The sequence below is a fragment of the Berghia stephanieae genome, chromosome 1 (genome assembly GCF_034508935.2).
Source record: "Berghia stephanieae isolate SIO BIC M18660-M18661 chromosome 1, UCSD_Bste_1.3, whole genome shotgun sequence".
In the NCBI taxonomy this organism is placed as follows: domain Eukaryota; kingdom Metazoa; phylum Mollusca; class Gastropoda; order Nudibranchia; family Aeolidiidae; genus Berghia; species Berghia stephanieae.
The window spans coordinates 77,852,407-77,869,214 of record NC_088360.1 but is presented as its reverse complement, the minus strand read 5'-3'; the positions used below and the strand labels follow the sequence as shown (position 1 = coordinate 77,869,214).

Here is a 16,808-nt window from a genome sequence, read left to right as displayed (position 1 = left end):
TTTATATTCTGGTTTATACAGTTTAGTGAGAATTACTCATAAATGCGGATGGCAAAAAGCAATAACAAAGATTTGAGTGACGTCAACTTCATACTATCTATATCCAGATGGTGGATGTTATGAGTATTTTACCTAAACGCAATGCACCAATAAAGCCATCCCTATATATTTGTTATTGTTATTGTTATACCAGCCATTATTATGAGTGCGGCTATGTGTAGTCTTGTTAGATTACACTCGCTTTCGGATCGGAAGGTCTTGGGTTCGAGCCTCGCTTTGAGTCCTTCGAAAAGGCTCTTTACTCACAAATCTGTCACCGTACTCAGGCATAAAATGAGTACCTGACCGTAAACAGCGTCATGTCTCGTTCTACATGTTATGTGTTGCTGTTGGTCAGGGACCCTTTGTAAAGCGCTTTGAGCACGTTTAGTGGATATTGCGCTATATAAAAAAGCTCAAGCTCAAGTAGTCTTCACTAAACTATATCAACTATAAACGTTAAGGTTCCACACAGTTGGTACTTTACATTGGGTTGGCGGATGTTGCGAGTATTTTAACAAAGCATACAGTATCAATACAATGTGTTGTAGAAGAAGTGAGTTGTGTTCTTGGATATATCTTGATGCTATGCGCTTATCTGTTGTTTGTTTGTACATTCAAATCGCCATGCTTTATTTTTACTTTTTTTATCAGCCTGTGTTGGCTATGTGCAATCCTTCACAATCTATTTTCAAAATTCAATTTACATTACAAAACCAATATAAAAGTTTGTTTTTATAATTAGCTTCGTTTTTTCATCAATTAGTTCTCTCCAAAATCTATTTATTTATGCATGTTTACATGGTGTATATATCAACCTGGATTGGCTATGTTCAATCACAATCTATTTTCAAAAGTCTAGTTACATTACAAATCCATTATTACAACTCTACTCTACTTTCACGTCCAATTTTTTATAGCATTGCTTGTAACTGTTGTATATTTTATGGCTATTTTATTTTATTTCATTTTATTATATTTGATGTTTATTTTGCTTTAAATTTGCTACGTATTTTTATCAATTAGTTCTTGATAGTGTATAAATCTGTGCTAATATAACGATGAATGATGTGTAACATGATAATTTCCATTCAGGATCAATAAAGTATATCTTATCTTTATCTTATCTTATCTTATCTTATCTTATCTTATCTTATCTTATCTTATCTTATCTTATCTTATCTATCTTATCTTATCTTATCTTATCTTATCTTATGTAAAATGATCACGACATCCGCCAGCAGTATACAACGTCCCTATCTGCATCTTGTCTTTAGTGCACACTATCATTCTCTTGTAAACCATTCATTGTTTTCTAGCACTTGGTCTTTTATTGGTAAGGAGGCATGAAACCTGTTGCTGGTTTGGTATTTGGTCCGTTATACTTCCGGATGGCAATGTTGTGAACTCCTTGGCCAAGCGCATTCTATCTATAACCAGCTGGTGGATGTTATGAGTATTTTTCCTAAACACAATGCACCAATAGAGCAATATCCATAAAACGTGCTTGTTCTTTTGATTTTAGCCAGCCATTTTTATGAGCAGTTCTCACTAAAATGTAAAAATCAGACAATAAACGTTTAAGGTTACATATAGATAGTATGCAGATGACGTCACTCAGGCCTTTGTTATTGTTTTTGCCATCCGCGTTTGTGAGTTGTTCTCACTAAACTGTATTCACCAGACTATAAAATTTCATGGTTACAAAGAGTTTGTGTGTTGGTCCGTTATACTTCCGGATGGCAATGTTGTGAACTCCTTGGCCAAGCGCATTCTATCTATATTTGTATGTGTTGGCACGTTATAGATAGTTCGAAGATGACGTCACTCAGGTCTTTGTTATTGTTTTTTGCCATCCGCGTTTATGAGTAATGCTCACTGAACTGTATTAACCTGACTATAAACGTTTAAGGTTACACAGAGTTTTGTGTGTTGGCCCGTTATACTTCCGGTTGGCAATGTTATGAGCTTCTTAGCCAAGCGCATACTATCTATATCCTGCTGGCGGATGTTGTGAGTATTTTAACAATGCGTATAGCATCAATACAGTGTGTTAAAAGAAGAGAGTTGGTAGAGTGAGTAGTGCTCTAGATATTATGTATTGGTGCTATGCGTTTAGGTTAAATAATCACAACACCGGCCAACAGGACAACCGATGTAGGTCCTTTTCCATCAACCTTTGCCGTCTCTTTTATGTGCAAATACATTTAGTTGGTTCTTTGGGGTCTCTTGGTACTGTCGTCTTCTATCGTAGCGATCTATTCTGTTGATGGACGGATACTTTGACTTGCTCAGCCTACATGTGTTCTGTAATTTGTTTAATATTAATTTTTTTTTGCGGACGATTGATAGTTATCAAGCGTGATGCATTGAAGTGAGTCTTGAGTGACATGCATAATCATTATATCTTAAGCTTAAAACATTTGAATGATTTTAAGCGCTATGCATTTAAACTAACTCTTAATTCAATATTATAATATTGGTGGTTGTATAGTATGTTTCGTAAACTATTAAATGTTTCTTTATCATCTTTTTTTCGGAAAAGGTATAATGAAGGCAATCATTTGTCTCAGATAATTTATTGGAATTGTTATTTATGGTAAGATATGCATTATTATAGTCTTGATGTTTTACCATGCATTACTCATTTACTCTTTCAGGTAATGGAGTTACATCTACGCAATCCTTTATCAAAATATGAATCGCCTTTAAATGACCACACGCGTGGTGTGTTACTCCATTGTTGTCTTGTACAGTCAATTAAGTCTATTTGTGCCTGTTTGTAAATAATGAAGCATTGGGAACGTATTGAGCATGGTAAGTGTTTGAAATTTGCTATATCAATGATTGCTTTATATGGAATCAACTGAACCAGGCCTGTGCATCACTGATGGCCATAGGCTAAATAAATGCTGAAGTGTTTTATATGTCACCAGCCATCATCAGTTCTCATCTGCTTGTTGATAAAACATGTATTGTTCATTACTGGATATATTTCCATTTAAAAATGAATTACTGATCCTTTGCTTTAGTCCAGTGGTGATCGCCTAAATGCCATTCTTCCTTTTTATTGACGACATTGATATGACTTAAGTGTCGCAAGCACGGCAACACCCTTAAAAGCTGAAACAATCCGAGTAACACTAATATCGAAATGTCTTTACTCCATAGAACTATAACAGAAGGATGTCCGTGTTTTCAGTTACACTCATGCAGAAAACAAGCTGCGTAGTAAGTATTTAAAGGAAAATAAATAAGAAGAAAAACACTTATATAATTAAACGCGAGTTATATTAATAATTAATGTTAGCAGAAATTTATTTGATCACCTTTGTCAATAATTTTACTTAAACAGCCATAACAAATTAATAATGTAGTCTTCTAAAATGCAATTCTCCAATCGTCTTTTTTTATTCAAGTTGATGCTGTTGTCAACAATGATTAGTTTTTCTTTTAAAAATCTCAAATCATTTATTTATCTTTTATTGTTTTCGCTTTTCACGTAATCTTTTCTGATAATCTGAATTCTTCAGTCAATTCTAAATTGTCAAGTACACGCCATTGGTAAGTCATCATTTAATGGTTGACCTTGGTAGGTAATCTTTTATGAAGTTTGGTTGTATTAATTTTATTACTTTGTCATTGAAATAAATATTTTTGATGCTTGTGGTTTTATTTCTTGGTGTTTTTATTTTTTTCTTCATTCAATTCAAAATTAACACAAAAATGAGCGGCATTTGTCTTTATCTGCCTCTTGTCTAGTGCACACTAACATTCCTTTTTAAACCAATCTTTGTTTCTAACACAAGGTCTTTTATTGGTAAGGAGACATGAAGCCTGTATTTGGTTTGGTATTTCTGTTTTATCCGATTAATAAATGTGTAAAATATACTTAACTCGGAAAAGAAGGTATTATGAAGGCAATCATTTGTCTCAGATAATTTATTGGAATGGCTATTTATGATGAGATATGCATTATTATAGTCTTGATGTTCTACCATTCATTACTCATTTACTCTTTCAGGTAATGGAGTTACATCTACGCAATCCTTTATCAAAATATGAATCGCCTTTAAATGACTACACGCGTGGTGTGTTACTCCATTGTTGTCTTGTACTGTCAAGTAACAGTCTATTTGTGCCCGTTTGTAAATTATAAAGCATCTGGAACATAATGAGCATGGTAAGTGTTTGAAATTTTCTATATCAATGATTGCTTTATATGAATCAACTGAACCAGACCTGTGCATCACTGAGGCCATAGGCTAAATAAATGCTGAAGTCTTTTATATGTCACAAGAAATCATCATAGTTTTCATCTGCTTGTTGATAATATTGTTCATTACTGGATATTTTTCCATTTAAAATGAATTACTGATCCTTTGTTTTAGTACAGTGGTGATCGCCTAATGTGGTTCCTGACCTCCCATAGTAGGCAGGGAGGTACAAAGTGTCTTCTATCCCCTTGTATCTGCTTTCCAACATGCTTTTTGACTTTGTCTTGGAATGAGATTATTTGGTTTTGCCGGAGTCCTGGCTGGGAGGGAAACAGTCAAATGCATAGTTATTGTTTTGGGAGATTATATATTTTTCCTTGTAAATCATCTCTCCGTTATGTATTATTATATTTATTTTGAACGTATAATGTAAGCATTTGAGTGTATTCCTCTATGATGGATTTTGTGCTTGTGTCTAGATGAGACTTATAGGTCATCTCAAACTTAGTACATTGATGGTATGCTCTTGGAATCTACATCTAATCCCTATTTGTTCCCAGTTCCCACTTGTCTTACTTTCTCTTGGGTGCTTTAATTGTAATTCTAGAACTTTTTAATATCCCATTTTCTTCCTTTTTACTGGCGCTGATGTAACCTTAATGTGTTACAAGCGCCGTAAAACCCTTAAAAACAAACAAAAAACAAAAACCCCCCCCCCCCCCCCGCCCCCGCCCACAGCCCCCCCCCCCCCCCTTTGGCTAAGTGCCAGGTAATAAATAGTCGGCAGTGACGGAAAGTGCTAGATGTCGGCAAATATTCAGATTAATTGATGCTTAATACCGCTCAAACCATTAATTGTAAATCTTCCATTCTTCCTTTTTATTGACGACATTGATATGACTTAAAAGTGTCGCAAGCACGGCAACACCCTTAAAAGCTGAAACAATCCGAGTAACACTAATATCGAAATGTCTTTACTCCATAGAACTATAACAGAAGGATGTCCGTGTGTTCAGTTACACTCATGCAGAAAACAAGCTGCGTAGTAAGTATTTAAAGGAAAATAATAAGAAGAAAAACACGTATATAATTAAACGCGAGTTATATTAATAATTAATGTTAGCAGACATTTATATGATCACCTTTGTCAATAATATTACTTAATCAGCCATAACAAATTAATAATGTAGTCTTCTAAGATGCAACTCTCAAATCGTCTTTTTTTACTCATGATGATGCTGTTGTCAACCATGGTCAGTTTTCCTTTAATCAAATCTCAAATCATTTATTTATCTTTTATTATTTTCGCTTTTCACGTAATCATTCCTGATAATCTAAATTCTTCAGTCAATTATAAATTGTCAAGTACACGCCATTGGTAAGTCATCGTTTAATGGTTGACGTTGGTAGGTAATCTTTTATGAAGTTTGGTTGTATTAATTTTATTACTTTGTCATTGACAAACATTTTTGATGCTTGTAGTTTTATATTTGGGGTTTTTAAATTATTTTTTTCAGCCAATTCAAAATTAACACAAAAATGAGCGCACTAACATTCCTTTGTAAACCAATCTTTGTTTCTAACACAATGTCTTTTATTTGGTAAGGAGACAGGAGGCCTGTTTTTGGTTTGGTATTGCTGTTTTATCCGATTAATAAATGTAACATAAACTTAACTGTCATCATTCTCATTCTGTGTTTTCATGTATGTTTATAATCCACGTCTAATTTATCGTGTAATATTCATGTAGATCAGTTTGTTGTGATAACCGCTTATATTCAGTACTACTTTTTTCCCCAGACTTCCAACACTTATGAATGTTGAACACTGATGTTCTAAGATACACAAAAATGCCAATCGGTAAGTGTTACCCTAGGATTGGTTTGAAAAAACAAAAAGTCGTATATATTAACTAAAAATATGTCTCAATTTTGATGCATATAGATTGAACGAGATTGACGTCACTCAGCTCTTTATTATTAGATCGTCATTTTAATGAATAGTTCTCACAGGCGTGCACTTATTTGCTTGTCTGATAACTCATTTTATTATGGGATCATTGTTGTAATGGACATTTGTTAAAACATTGCCATAATTGTGTTCAAATGTTAGACCTGTATATATGTACACGTCGGTTCTCTCTGAATTATATCAGACTAAACATTTAAGGTTACACATAGTTGTCCGTGTTAGTACTTTTTATCCGGCTGTATGATGTTGTGCATATTTTAGCTAAACACAAAGCATCACTTATTATTGTGAAATGTTGACAAGGTATAGATTAGTAGTTGTTTAACCACTTTTGTGTATTTTTATGTCGATTGATATATACTGCCCCTAAAATAACGGTTGGAGAATGGAAAGGAATATAACGATTTTTATATTTAAAAAAAAAGAGAGAAAAGAAGAAAATACTTAAACATTAATTCAAATTGTTGTACCTAATTACTGATCGTAAAATTATTTGTTTCTGATTCTGGCTGAAGGGACGGATAACATCCGAATCATTCCATGTAATGGTTTTTTTTCTTTACTAGAGCTGATAATATATTCATTTTTTTAAAATACCTTTTAACAGTTCATATTTGCCAGGAGCTTAGTATTGGCTATGCACTTTCTCTACTTATTTTCTGTATTCAGTTAAATTTGGTTGTGGCTTTGTCATTCTCTGTCCTTGTTACTGAATAAAACTTATAAATCATTTTATTTTTTTCATTTCAGAGACACCCATGAGGATGTTGTGTAGTATAATAGAAAAATAGTTCAAACAACTTTTTACAAATAAACAATCAAAATATTTCCTCTGTGTTTCTTTTTTTTATTTTTCAAAAGTTTTTTAAATTTTTTGATCGAGTGGGTCACTCTGTGTGCTGTCTTGTTATGACTGTGGTCTCCTTTTATGTTGACTTTTTTCTTTCTTGTTCTGGGTGGGGATCCTGGACTCCCCATTTTGGGCAGGGGAGTACTGTCTTCTATCCTCCTATACCTGTATTCCAACATGCTTTGTCTCTGTCTTGGAATGAGATTACTTGGTTTCGTGCTGGCCATTGCCGCTTACCCTGGCTGGGAGGGAAGCAGCCAGATGTATAGTTTTGGGAGATATTTCTTTCCTTGTAAACATCTCTCTGCTATGGACTGTATCATCCTCCTGTTATGGACAAGGGTGTCACCCTTACCACAGCATTTGATAGCTCAGTTGGTAGAGCGCTCACTTCACACAAAAAAGGGGCAGACTACACCATTGTCACTCAATAGTAATAGGGTAGCTGAGAAGTACTTTGCGAAACACCAGCGTCCTATCCAAAGGGTAGAAATTGCCATTTTCTGTTTCACGATATAGAAACTAGGATTAATTCCTGCTTCATGGGCCTCGTATCTCTAAAATACTTATCTTTATTAGAGCATTTATACAGCGCAATGTCTTCTTCGTTGCCCCTCATGTTGTCTTCATGTTTGAATGTCCAGTTGATGAAGGAACGCTGTTGTCTTCCTCGGCTCTGACAGCGGCCCATACATTTGGTCGCAGGTTTCGTGTGTTGGTGCGTGAGATCCGATGGTGGATGTTGTGAGAATTTAACCTCAGCGCATAGCATCACTAAACATTCTTCTTTCCAGTCGTTTCTGGTCATTTCCGTTCTTTTCCCATTGGTATCCATCTCCCACGTTCATTTCCCTCTATCCTCCTCCCACAGTCCCAGGTTCACTCCCCACTGGTGTTCACTTCTCGGAATCCCTGGTTCAATCCCCATTGCTGTCGTCGTTTCTTTGCTTCCGCTCGTTTCCACTCGTTTCCGGTCGTTTCATGTATTACGTAGCACCCATAAAAATGGCTGACTTAAAACTAAAATAAAGAGCTGGGTGACATCAATTTCGCTCCTTCTATTCTTGCTATGAGCTTAGTAAAAAAAACTAACAACATTCGCCAGCCGGAAGTAATGCACCAACACAACAATATTGAAACAACGAAGTTGACGTCATCCAGCTCTTTTATTGTTTTTTAGCCAGCCATTTTCATGAATAGTTGTCACTAAATTCTATCAGACTATAATATACGCTCAAGGTTACACATAGTATAACATATAGCTGAGTTATGTGTATGTTATGAATATTTTACCTAAACGCAATGCACCAGTAAAGCCATACCCGCATTATTGTTTTTAGCCAGCCATGATGATGAGTTCGGCTATGTGATACTCGCTTTCCTATCGGAAAGTCCTGGGCTCGGCGCATAGTTGAGTCCTTGGAAAAGGCTCTTTACTGATATTCTATCACCGTACTCAGTTGTAAAATGAGTACCTGGCCGTCAACAGAGTTGTATCTGTCGAAAAAATTGTAATATCGCCAAACAGGCGTCGTGTCTCGTTCTACGTGTTGCATGTTGTTGTTAGTCAGGGCCCCTTTGTAAAGCGCTTTGAGCATGTTTGGTGGATGTTGCTCTATATAAAAAGCCCAAGCTTTAGTCTTCACTAAACGGTATCAATCAGACTAAACGTTTATGGTTACACGTAGTTGGTACGTTACATTAGGTTGGTGGATGTTGTGAGTATTTAACAAAGCGTATAGTATCAACACAATGTGTTGAAGAAGAGAGTGGACAGAGTGAGTAGTGTTCTCGTATATGTATTAATGCTATGAGTTTAGGTAAAATTATCACGGCCTAGCACTTGGTCTTTTATTGGTAACGAGGCATGAAACCTGTGTCTGGTTTGGTATTTCTGTTTTATTTGTATGATTAAGGCTGCGAATATTCTGAATATTTTCCTGTGGCTATTCGGACTCAAATTCCAAATGGCATATTTTCAAACTCGGTCTGAATAGACTCCCATGACAGTACAGCTTTTGTTTGTTTTTTATTTTGTTTAAAAAAAAAATCTATTGATAATTACATAAAATTGATGCATCTGAAAATAACAGAAATGGCATAGTAACTAGTGTAGTCTAAAACCGCCTTATTTAACAAGAAAGACAAATCATAGATCAATTGGAAGTCCACTATAGAAATTATAAAGAACAAAAGTCAAAGTAACTGATCTAAAGAAAAAGCTTTTCTCACAACATAACACGATGTCCATATAAAATCAGGACGAAAAAAAAATACATTGTGTTAGTGTTAGAGGAAGACAGGTAACAATCCATCTACAGACCGAAGTATGGGTTTGAGCCGAGCCATTGTTAAAATTCTTGAGGAGGTTTTGAAAGACCATCCTGATCTGTCTGAGATAATTTTGTGGTCTGACTCCTGTGTTTGCCAAAATAGAAATTCTGCAATGTCGACTGCTCTCTATGTGTTTGTTAAGAAGTATGAAAATATTAATATTATAACTCAGAAATGTTGTGAGCCTGGACATAGTTCTATTCAAGAAGTGGATAATGTTCACTCAGTCTAGTAATTGAGCGTAATCTCAGATATCAGGAAGTTTTTAGTCATGTTGGATTGGTAAAAAGAATTAAAGACAATAAAAACAGTCAAGTAATCCAAATGAGGGATTTTATTGATTACCAAAGCTATGCACAACAAGAATTTGTTTTAGCTGTGTACCTTTTACTCAGGTGCTCCAGTTACAGCTATGTCAAAGTTCTGGCATAGTAAGTTATCAAACCTATGGGAGACGGGACCCTTACACCCTGTCAACAAGAAAACGTGGCTGTTCAACTTCAAATCATAATACGGCTTCAGAGAAGCAAGGGAGAAAATTAAATGTATTGAATAAAAACCGATTGCCTAATGACAAGAAGGAAGATTTATTGTCTATGCTTTCTTACTTCCCTGAACTAGACAAAGTGTTCGTTGAAACTGTCCTAAAGTAGCTAATTGATAATGTAGTCTGTATTTCGATCATGAGTTATAGCAATTCATACAATACATTTATTTCGCTTCATTCTCTTGCTAGTATTCCCTTTTCATGACTTAGTAATGATTAACAGTATTATTTTTGTTTTGCATCCTGTAATACTCTTAACAGGTTTTTGTATTCTAATTATTAAAGTTTTATAAATTAATGCATAATGTATGACATAACCGACATCGATTTTGAATAGGTAGTATATAAACATGAAATGTGACATTTATAAAAAAAAAAAGTTTAATAAAAGTGAGTAGGAGTCGCATAATTGTTGGGAGTTAGTATAAGGAGGGAAAGAGAGAGAGGGAGAGAGAGAGAGAGAGAGATAGAGAGAGAGGTGGGGGGTGGGGGGTGGGTATAAAAACCTGATAATTGGTATGTACAATTTGAAATAATGTTAATGAAATATCTATAATTCAGGGTTAATTTCCATACTCGGATAGTAAACATTTTTTGTAATTTAAATGTGTTAATCAAGTTGCTTCTTTATATTGTTATTTTTTCCTTTTTTTTACATGGAAGCAAGTAGTAGTCTATATTCGGTTATTTGAATAATAAAATGATATGATCTGAGAATATTGATTTGAATAATAAAATGATATGATCGGGAAAAATTGATTTGAATAATAAAAAGATATGATCGGAAAACATTGATTTGAAATCTGACTTTGCTTTGTTCATTATTTCCATTTATTCTCGTTGCTCTTTGCACCACAGTGGTTCAACGGGTATCGATTTATTTATTTCTTTTTCTTTACTTTTTGCACCATTTTGGTTACATGACGTGTTATCTATTGCATGAAAATCATATATGGGTTGTAATCAAGTTCAAAAGGCATGGATAACCTCATCCTCTTACGATAATAATAATATTAATAATAATAATAATAATAAATAATAATAATAATAATAATAATAATAATATAATAATAATAATAATAATAATAATAATAATAATAATAATAATAATAATCTTTATGTCCAAATTAAAGGCAATTCATGTGAGGTAAACAATGCTCAGTTTGGTTATGAAAATCAACATATTTACAAATAAAGACATAGCCATACACGAAAAATACACGCTTGCACATTGTTTCTACACATGTATACAAAGGAAATGAGCGTACATACATACATACATACAAACCAGCATGCCTACTTACATACATACATACATACATACATACATACATACATACATACATACATACATACATACATACATACATACACACACACACACACACACACACACACACACACACACCACACACATACATACACACATACACACACATCACAACAATACATACATACATACATACATACATACATACATACATACATACATACATACATACATACATACATACATACATACATACATACATACATACATACATACATACATACATACATACATACATACATACATACATACATACATACATACATACATACATACATACATACTACATACATACATAATACATACATACATACATACATACATACATACATACATACATACATACATACATACATACATACATACATACATACATACATAAACATACATACATACATACATACATACATCACATACATACACAACATACATCACATACATACACAACATACACATACAACATACACACATACACACATACACACATACAACACTACACACATACACACATACACATACATCCCAACATACATACATACATACATACATACATACATACATACATACATACATACATACATACATACATACATACATACATACATACATACATACGTATAGTAGTAGTAATAGTAGGCATCCTTCCGTTTCAAGAGACGATGGTTTGCGCCCTGTATGGCTTTAGTCTCATCAGTCCTGTTGAGAGCAACGACGGGTGTGACAGCCGACCAATCCTTGCATGGCAGTCTCTACCGCAGTAGTTGCACACGTAGTTTGACTGTGTGTTTGGTAATAGGATCTGCTGCCTCTCTTTCCTCCTTGTTCTCCTCTCCTCAAACTTCATCTTTCTCCTCTCCTCACCCCTCTTCACTCCCTCCATCACCGCATATCTCCAGCTGCTGCGGTCGTCAGCAAGCGACTCCCAGGTGTTTGAGTCGATGCCTGTCAATTTCATGTCTCGTTTGCAGACATCATAGAAGCGCAGAGCTGGACGGCCAGTTGGTCGCCGTCCAGAAGCTAGTTCACCGTACATGATGTCTTTGGGTATGCGTCCATCGTCCATCCTGTGTACGTGACCAAGTCATCGCAAACGTCGCTGGCAGAGCATGAGATTCATACTGAGGGAGTTCGCTCTTTCTAACACTGCATTGTTAGTGAGTCTGTCCTGCCACCTGATGCCGAAAATTCGTCGTAGACAGCGAATGTGGAAGTTTTCCAGGCTGTTCTCCTGTCTGGCATATGTTGTCCAGGATTCACTGCCATACAGTAGGCTACTGAGTACACATGCCTGGTATACTCTGAGTTTGGTGTTCAAAGTGAGTTGGTTGTTGGTCCACACTCTCTTGCTCAGTTGTGCCATGACAGCGGCAGCTTTGGCGATGCGCTTGTCTAATTCTGCATCAAGTGAGAGGTTGCTGGTGATGGTTGTGCCCAGGTATGTGAAGTGATCAGTGACTTCTAGGTCCTCGTTGTCAATGTAAATTTCTGGTATAGAGGGGACATCCTGACACATTACATTTGTTTTCTTGATGCTGATCGTCAGCCCGAATTCCCTGCATACGTGGGAAAACCTGTCCATCAGCCGCTGAAGGTCTATGCGCGCATAGAGCTGCATCATCTGCAAATAGCATTTCCCTTATGAGGACTGTGCGGACCTTGGTCTTTGCTCTCAGCCGTGCCAGATTGAACAGCTTCCCATCACTTCTGGTGTGTAAGTGGACTCCTTCTGCGGACTCTTTGAATGCAAACTTCAGCAGTAAGGAGAAAAATATACCAAACAAAGTCGGTGCGAGGACACAGCCTTGTTTCACGCCGCTGCGCATGGGGTTCAGAGGCTCCACCGTCATAGCTGATGGTGCCCTTCATGTCGTCGTGGAAGGAGGCAATGATGCTAAGCTGCTGAGGAGGACAGCCAATCTTCTTTAGCAGCTGGAAAAGGCCCTTCCTGCTAACAAGGTCAAATGCCTTTGTCAGGTCAATAAATGCAATGTAGAGGGGCAGCTGCTGTTCTCTGCATTTCTCCTGAAGTTGACGTACTGAGAAGATCATGTCCACTGTCGACCTCTTGGCTCTGAAGCCACACTGCGACTCTGGGTAGACACGTTCGGCGAGGACTTGCAGTCGAGCGAGGACAACGCGCGCAAAGACTTTACCCACAATGCTCAGTAGAGAGATTCCCCTATAGTTATTGCAGTCACTACGGTCTCCCTTGTTTTTGTAGAGGGTGATAATCTTGGCATCGCGCATATCATGGGGTACCTTGCCTTCTCTCCAGCAAAGACACAGGAGTTTATGTAGTGGTTCCAAGAGGGCTGGCTTTCCACATTTGATGATTTCGGGTGGAAATGCTGTCGTCACCGGGTCCTCTGCCACAGGCCAGAGCATCGATTGCTTTGCTGAGCTCCTCCATAATTGGTTCTGCGTCTAGTCCTTCCAGTACTGGCAGTTCTTCAATTGCGTCTAACGCTTTTTGGGTGACAGAGTTTTCTCTGGCGTAGAGTTCCAAGTAGTGCTCTACCCATCTTCCCATCTGCTTGTCCTTGTCTGTGATGGCTTCCCCTGTCTTTGATTTAATAAGCGCAGGTTTCTTTGTAGATTTGCCTGTCGCCTGTTTGATGCCCTCATACATGGCCCTTATGTTGCCACTGTCAGACGCTTGCTGGATGTTGTCCGACAGCTGAAGCCGGTAGTCGTTGGCGCAACGTCGAGCTGTTTGCTGTGCTTTGCTGCGTGCAGCTCGCAACGCCTGCAGGTTCCTCTGACTTGGTTCATGTTTATAGTTGACAAGTGCGCTGCGCTTGGCATCAATGACTGGCTCCATCTCAGTAATGCTGGCTTCAAACCAATCTTTGTTCTTGCGCTCCTTTTTGCCATATGTCAGAACTGCAGTGCTGTAAATGGCGTTTCTAAGAGAGTTCCAGCTGTCCTGTGCGTTTTGTTCTGCTTTTCTATGAGCTGTGTTGAGAATCTTCTCAAGTTGCTCGTTGAACTCTATATTCTTTTCTCGGTAAGCTGTCTTGCCGATGTTGATCCTGGGTTGGCCCTTTCTCTTTGAGCGATGAAGTTTCTTTGGTGTCAGTTTCACCCTTGTGACAACCAAGGAGTGATCGGTGTCGCAATCAGCGCTTTGATAGGACCTGGTGTTACAAACATTGTTAAGAGAATCGCGCTTTGTGATGATCATGTCCAGCTGATGCCAGTGTTTTGACCTTGGATGCCTCCATGACACATTGTGACATGCCTTGTTCTGAAAGTAGGTGTTTGTCACGCATAGTTTGCGATAGCAGCAGAGTTCAAGAAGCCTCTGATCATTCTCATTCATCTTTCCTATGCCATGGTGTCCCAAAACGGTTGGCCATGATTCTTTGTCGGCACCAACTCGCGCGTTGAAGTCGCCAAGAAGGTAGATGTGCTCCACTTCTGGGATATTGTTGACAATGGCGTCTAATGACTCATAGAATTGGTCCTTTACTTCAACCGAAGCTTGCAGTGTTGGGGCGTAGACGCAGACAAGGTTCACCGAACCCTGCATGGATGACAGGCGCAGCTTTAAAATTCTCTCTGTGCCGTCTGTTGGCGGTTCAATCATAGGAAGTAATGTATGGCGTACTGCAAATCCAACACCGTGCTCCCTCACGTCTTCTGTGCCTTTTCCTTGCCAGAAGAATGTAAAGTGTTTCTCCTTCAGGGATCCCCTCTCTGGGAGTCGCGTTTCCTGCAAGGCTGCTATGTCGATGTTCAGTCTGTTAAGTTCACGATCAATTACTGCTGTTTTTCGAGCATCGTCCATGGCCTGAAGGTCATCTGTCAGTCCTGAGCGCATAGTTCTTACATTCCAGCTTGCTAATCGAAGAGCTGGGGACTTCGTTTTATTTTTCATTTGCTTGCCTGGTACACAGTTTAATGATCCACTTGTCAAGCTTGCAAGCTCTAAGCTCCAGGCACCCTCTGAAGCAGGCAGATCGTGGCGGGTCAACACCTTTCTGGCTGGGGGCTGCCCAGCTTGGGTCGGGCGCTAGCTGACCAGTAGGATTACGATGATCCCTCCCACCGTCTAAGACGACACGTAGCGTCCAACTCTAAGCCAATCGAGCAAGGACTTATCACTCGTAGACTGCTGTCTTCCGTGTTGTTACTCTTCACCGGTGAAGGTGAGACTGGAGTGTCCTCTCCAGAGCGCGGCCTGGGCAAAGTAATGTGGAGATCCTGGGCTGCCCAGTAACCAGAAACTCCCCCTCTTCCTCCCTGGTGTGGTCCAAAGGATCGCATAGCGATACGTTTGGCATCAGTTTGGATGCAGATTTCTGTTAGGTTTACTCCTTAGCCTTTCCTCCTCCCGAAGGTATCCACAAGGCAGTGGAGCCATACATCAATGGCTGGGGAAAGTATGAGTTATAGGGGTAGATTAAGAAAAGTAAGGACATACAGAAGACACCACACTACAGAATTAGTGTGAGGTGGGTGGGTGAGGAGCAGAGCGTGTACCACTCACCGGTGGGTTCTGACTCCTGCACCTTAAGAGGAAGGGGTCCCAACTACTCCCTAACCCGGTTATACCGCCGGGGACTCGGTCGCGCCCATAACAAACTCAGTAGAAACAGGGAACACCACGGGAAGGTGCTGTTATGGACACAATAATGCATGAGAGGCCATATGCAATAATCTCTGTCAGACAGGATTACGCGGCGATCAACGCACCTGGAAATGAGAGGTGATGGGTTCGAAATGCACATCAATTTCCTTTCAGCAAGCGGGACGTCGGGCCCAGACCTTGCAACATACATACATACATACATACATACATACATACATACATACATACATACATACATACATACATACATACATACATACATACATACATACATACATACATACATACATACATACATACATACATACATACATACATACATACATACATACATCATACATACATACATCATCATGCATACATGCATACAACATAATACATACATACATACATACATACATACATACATACATACATACATACATACATACATACATACATACATACATACATACATACATACATACATACATACATACATACATACATACATACATACATACATACATACATACATACATACATACATACATACATACATACATACTACATACTACATAATACATACATACATACATACACACACAAACAGCCAGACAGACAGAACGATACGATATATTTGCTGGGACAGCAGATAACCATATTATAAATATAGTGTCTTATATTAAGAAGAAGATGGCATTGATTATTGTGATGATGATGATGATGATGATGATGATGATGATGATGATGATGATGATGATGATGATGATGATGATGATGATGATGATGACTACGATAATGATGATGATGATGATGATGATGATGATGATGATGATGATGATGATGATGATGATGATGATGATGATGATGATGATGGTGATTATGATGATGATCATGATGATGATCGTGATGATGATGATGATGATGATGATGATGATGATGAT

At 37.7% G+C, this 16,808-nt stretch overlaps 1 protein-coding gene and 1 long non-coding RNA gene across 3 annotated transcripts in view; one reads left to right on the top strand and one right to left on the bottom strand.

Moving 5' to 3' along the window:
* LOC144957921 (uncharacterized) overlaps window positions 1–7,050 on the top strand; it is a 32,003-nt gene extending 24,953 nt beyond the window's left edge. Inside the window, exons 4-7 of one of the 2 annotated variants that reach the window (XR_013642267.1) lie at window positions 4,064–4,222; window positions 5,242–5,301; window positions 6,057–6,116; window positions 6,978–7,050. This is a non-coding gene — a long non-coding RNA (uncharacterized LOC144957921). Of the gene's footprint in view, window positions 1–2,699; window positions 2,858–4,063; window positions 4,223–5,241; window positions 5,302–6,056; window positions 6,117–6,977 lie in introns of those variants that run through there. The other variant, XR_013642266.1, reaches the window with a different exon arrangement.
* Window positions 7,051–13,578: 6,528 nt separating this feature from the next.
* LOC144980921 (uncharacterized) lies at window positions 13,579–15,168 on the bottom strand. Its single transcript, XM_078928890.1, has one exon. The coding sequence runs from the start codon at window positions 15,166–15,168 to the stop codon at window positions 13,579–13,581; it is 1,590 nt and encodes a 529-aa protein (XP_078785016.1).
* Between the last annotated feature and the right edge of the window lie 1,640 nt (window positions 15,169–16,808).

Bases quoted from the DNA above. Each gene is read 5' to 3' on its own strand.
- LOC144980921 (XM_078928890.1), bottom strand. From the start codon at position 15,168: ATGAAAAATAAAACGAAGTCCCCAGCTCTTCGATTAGCAAGCTGGAAT.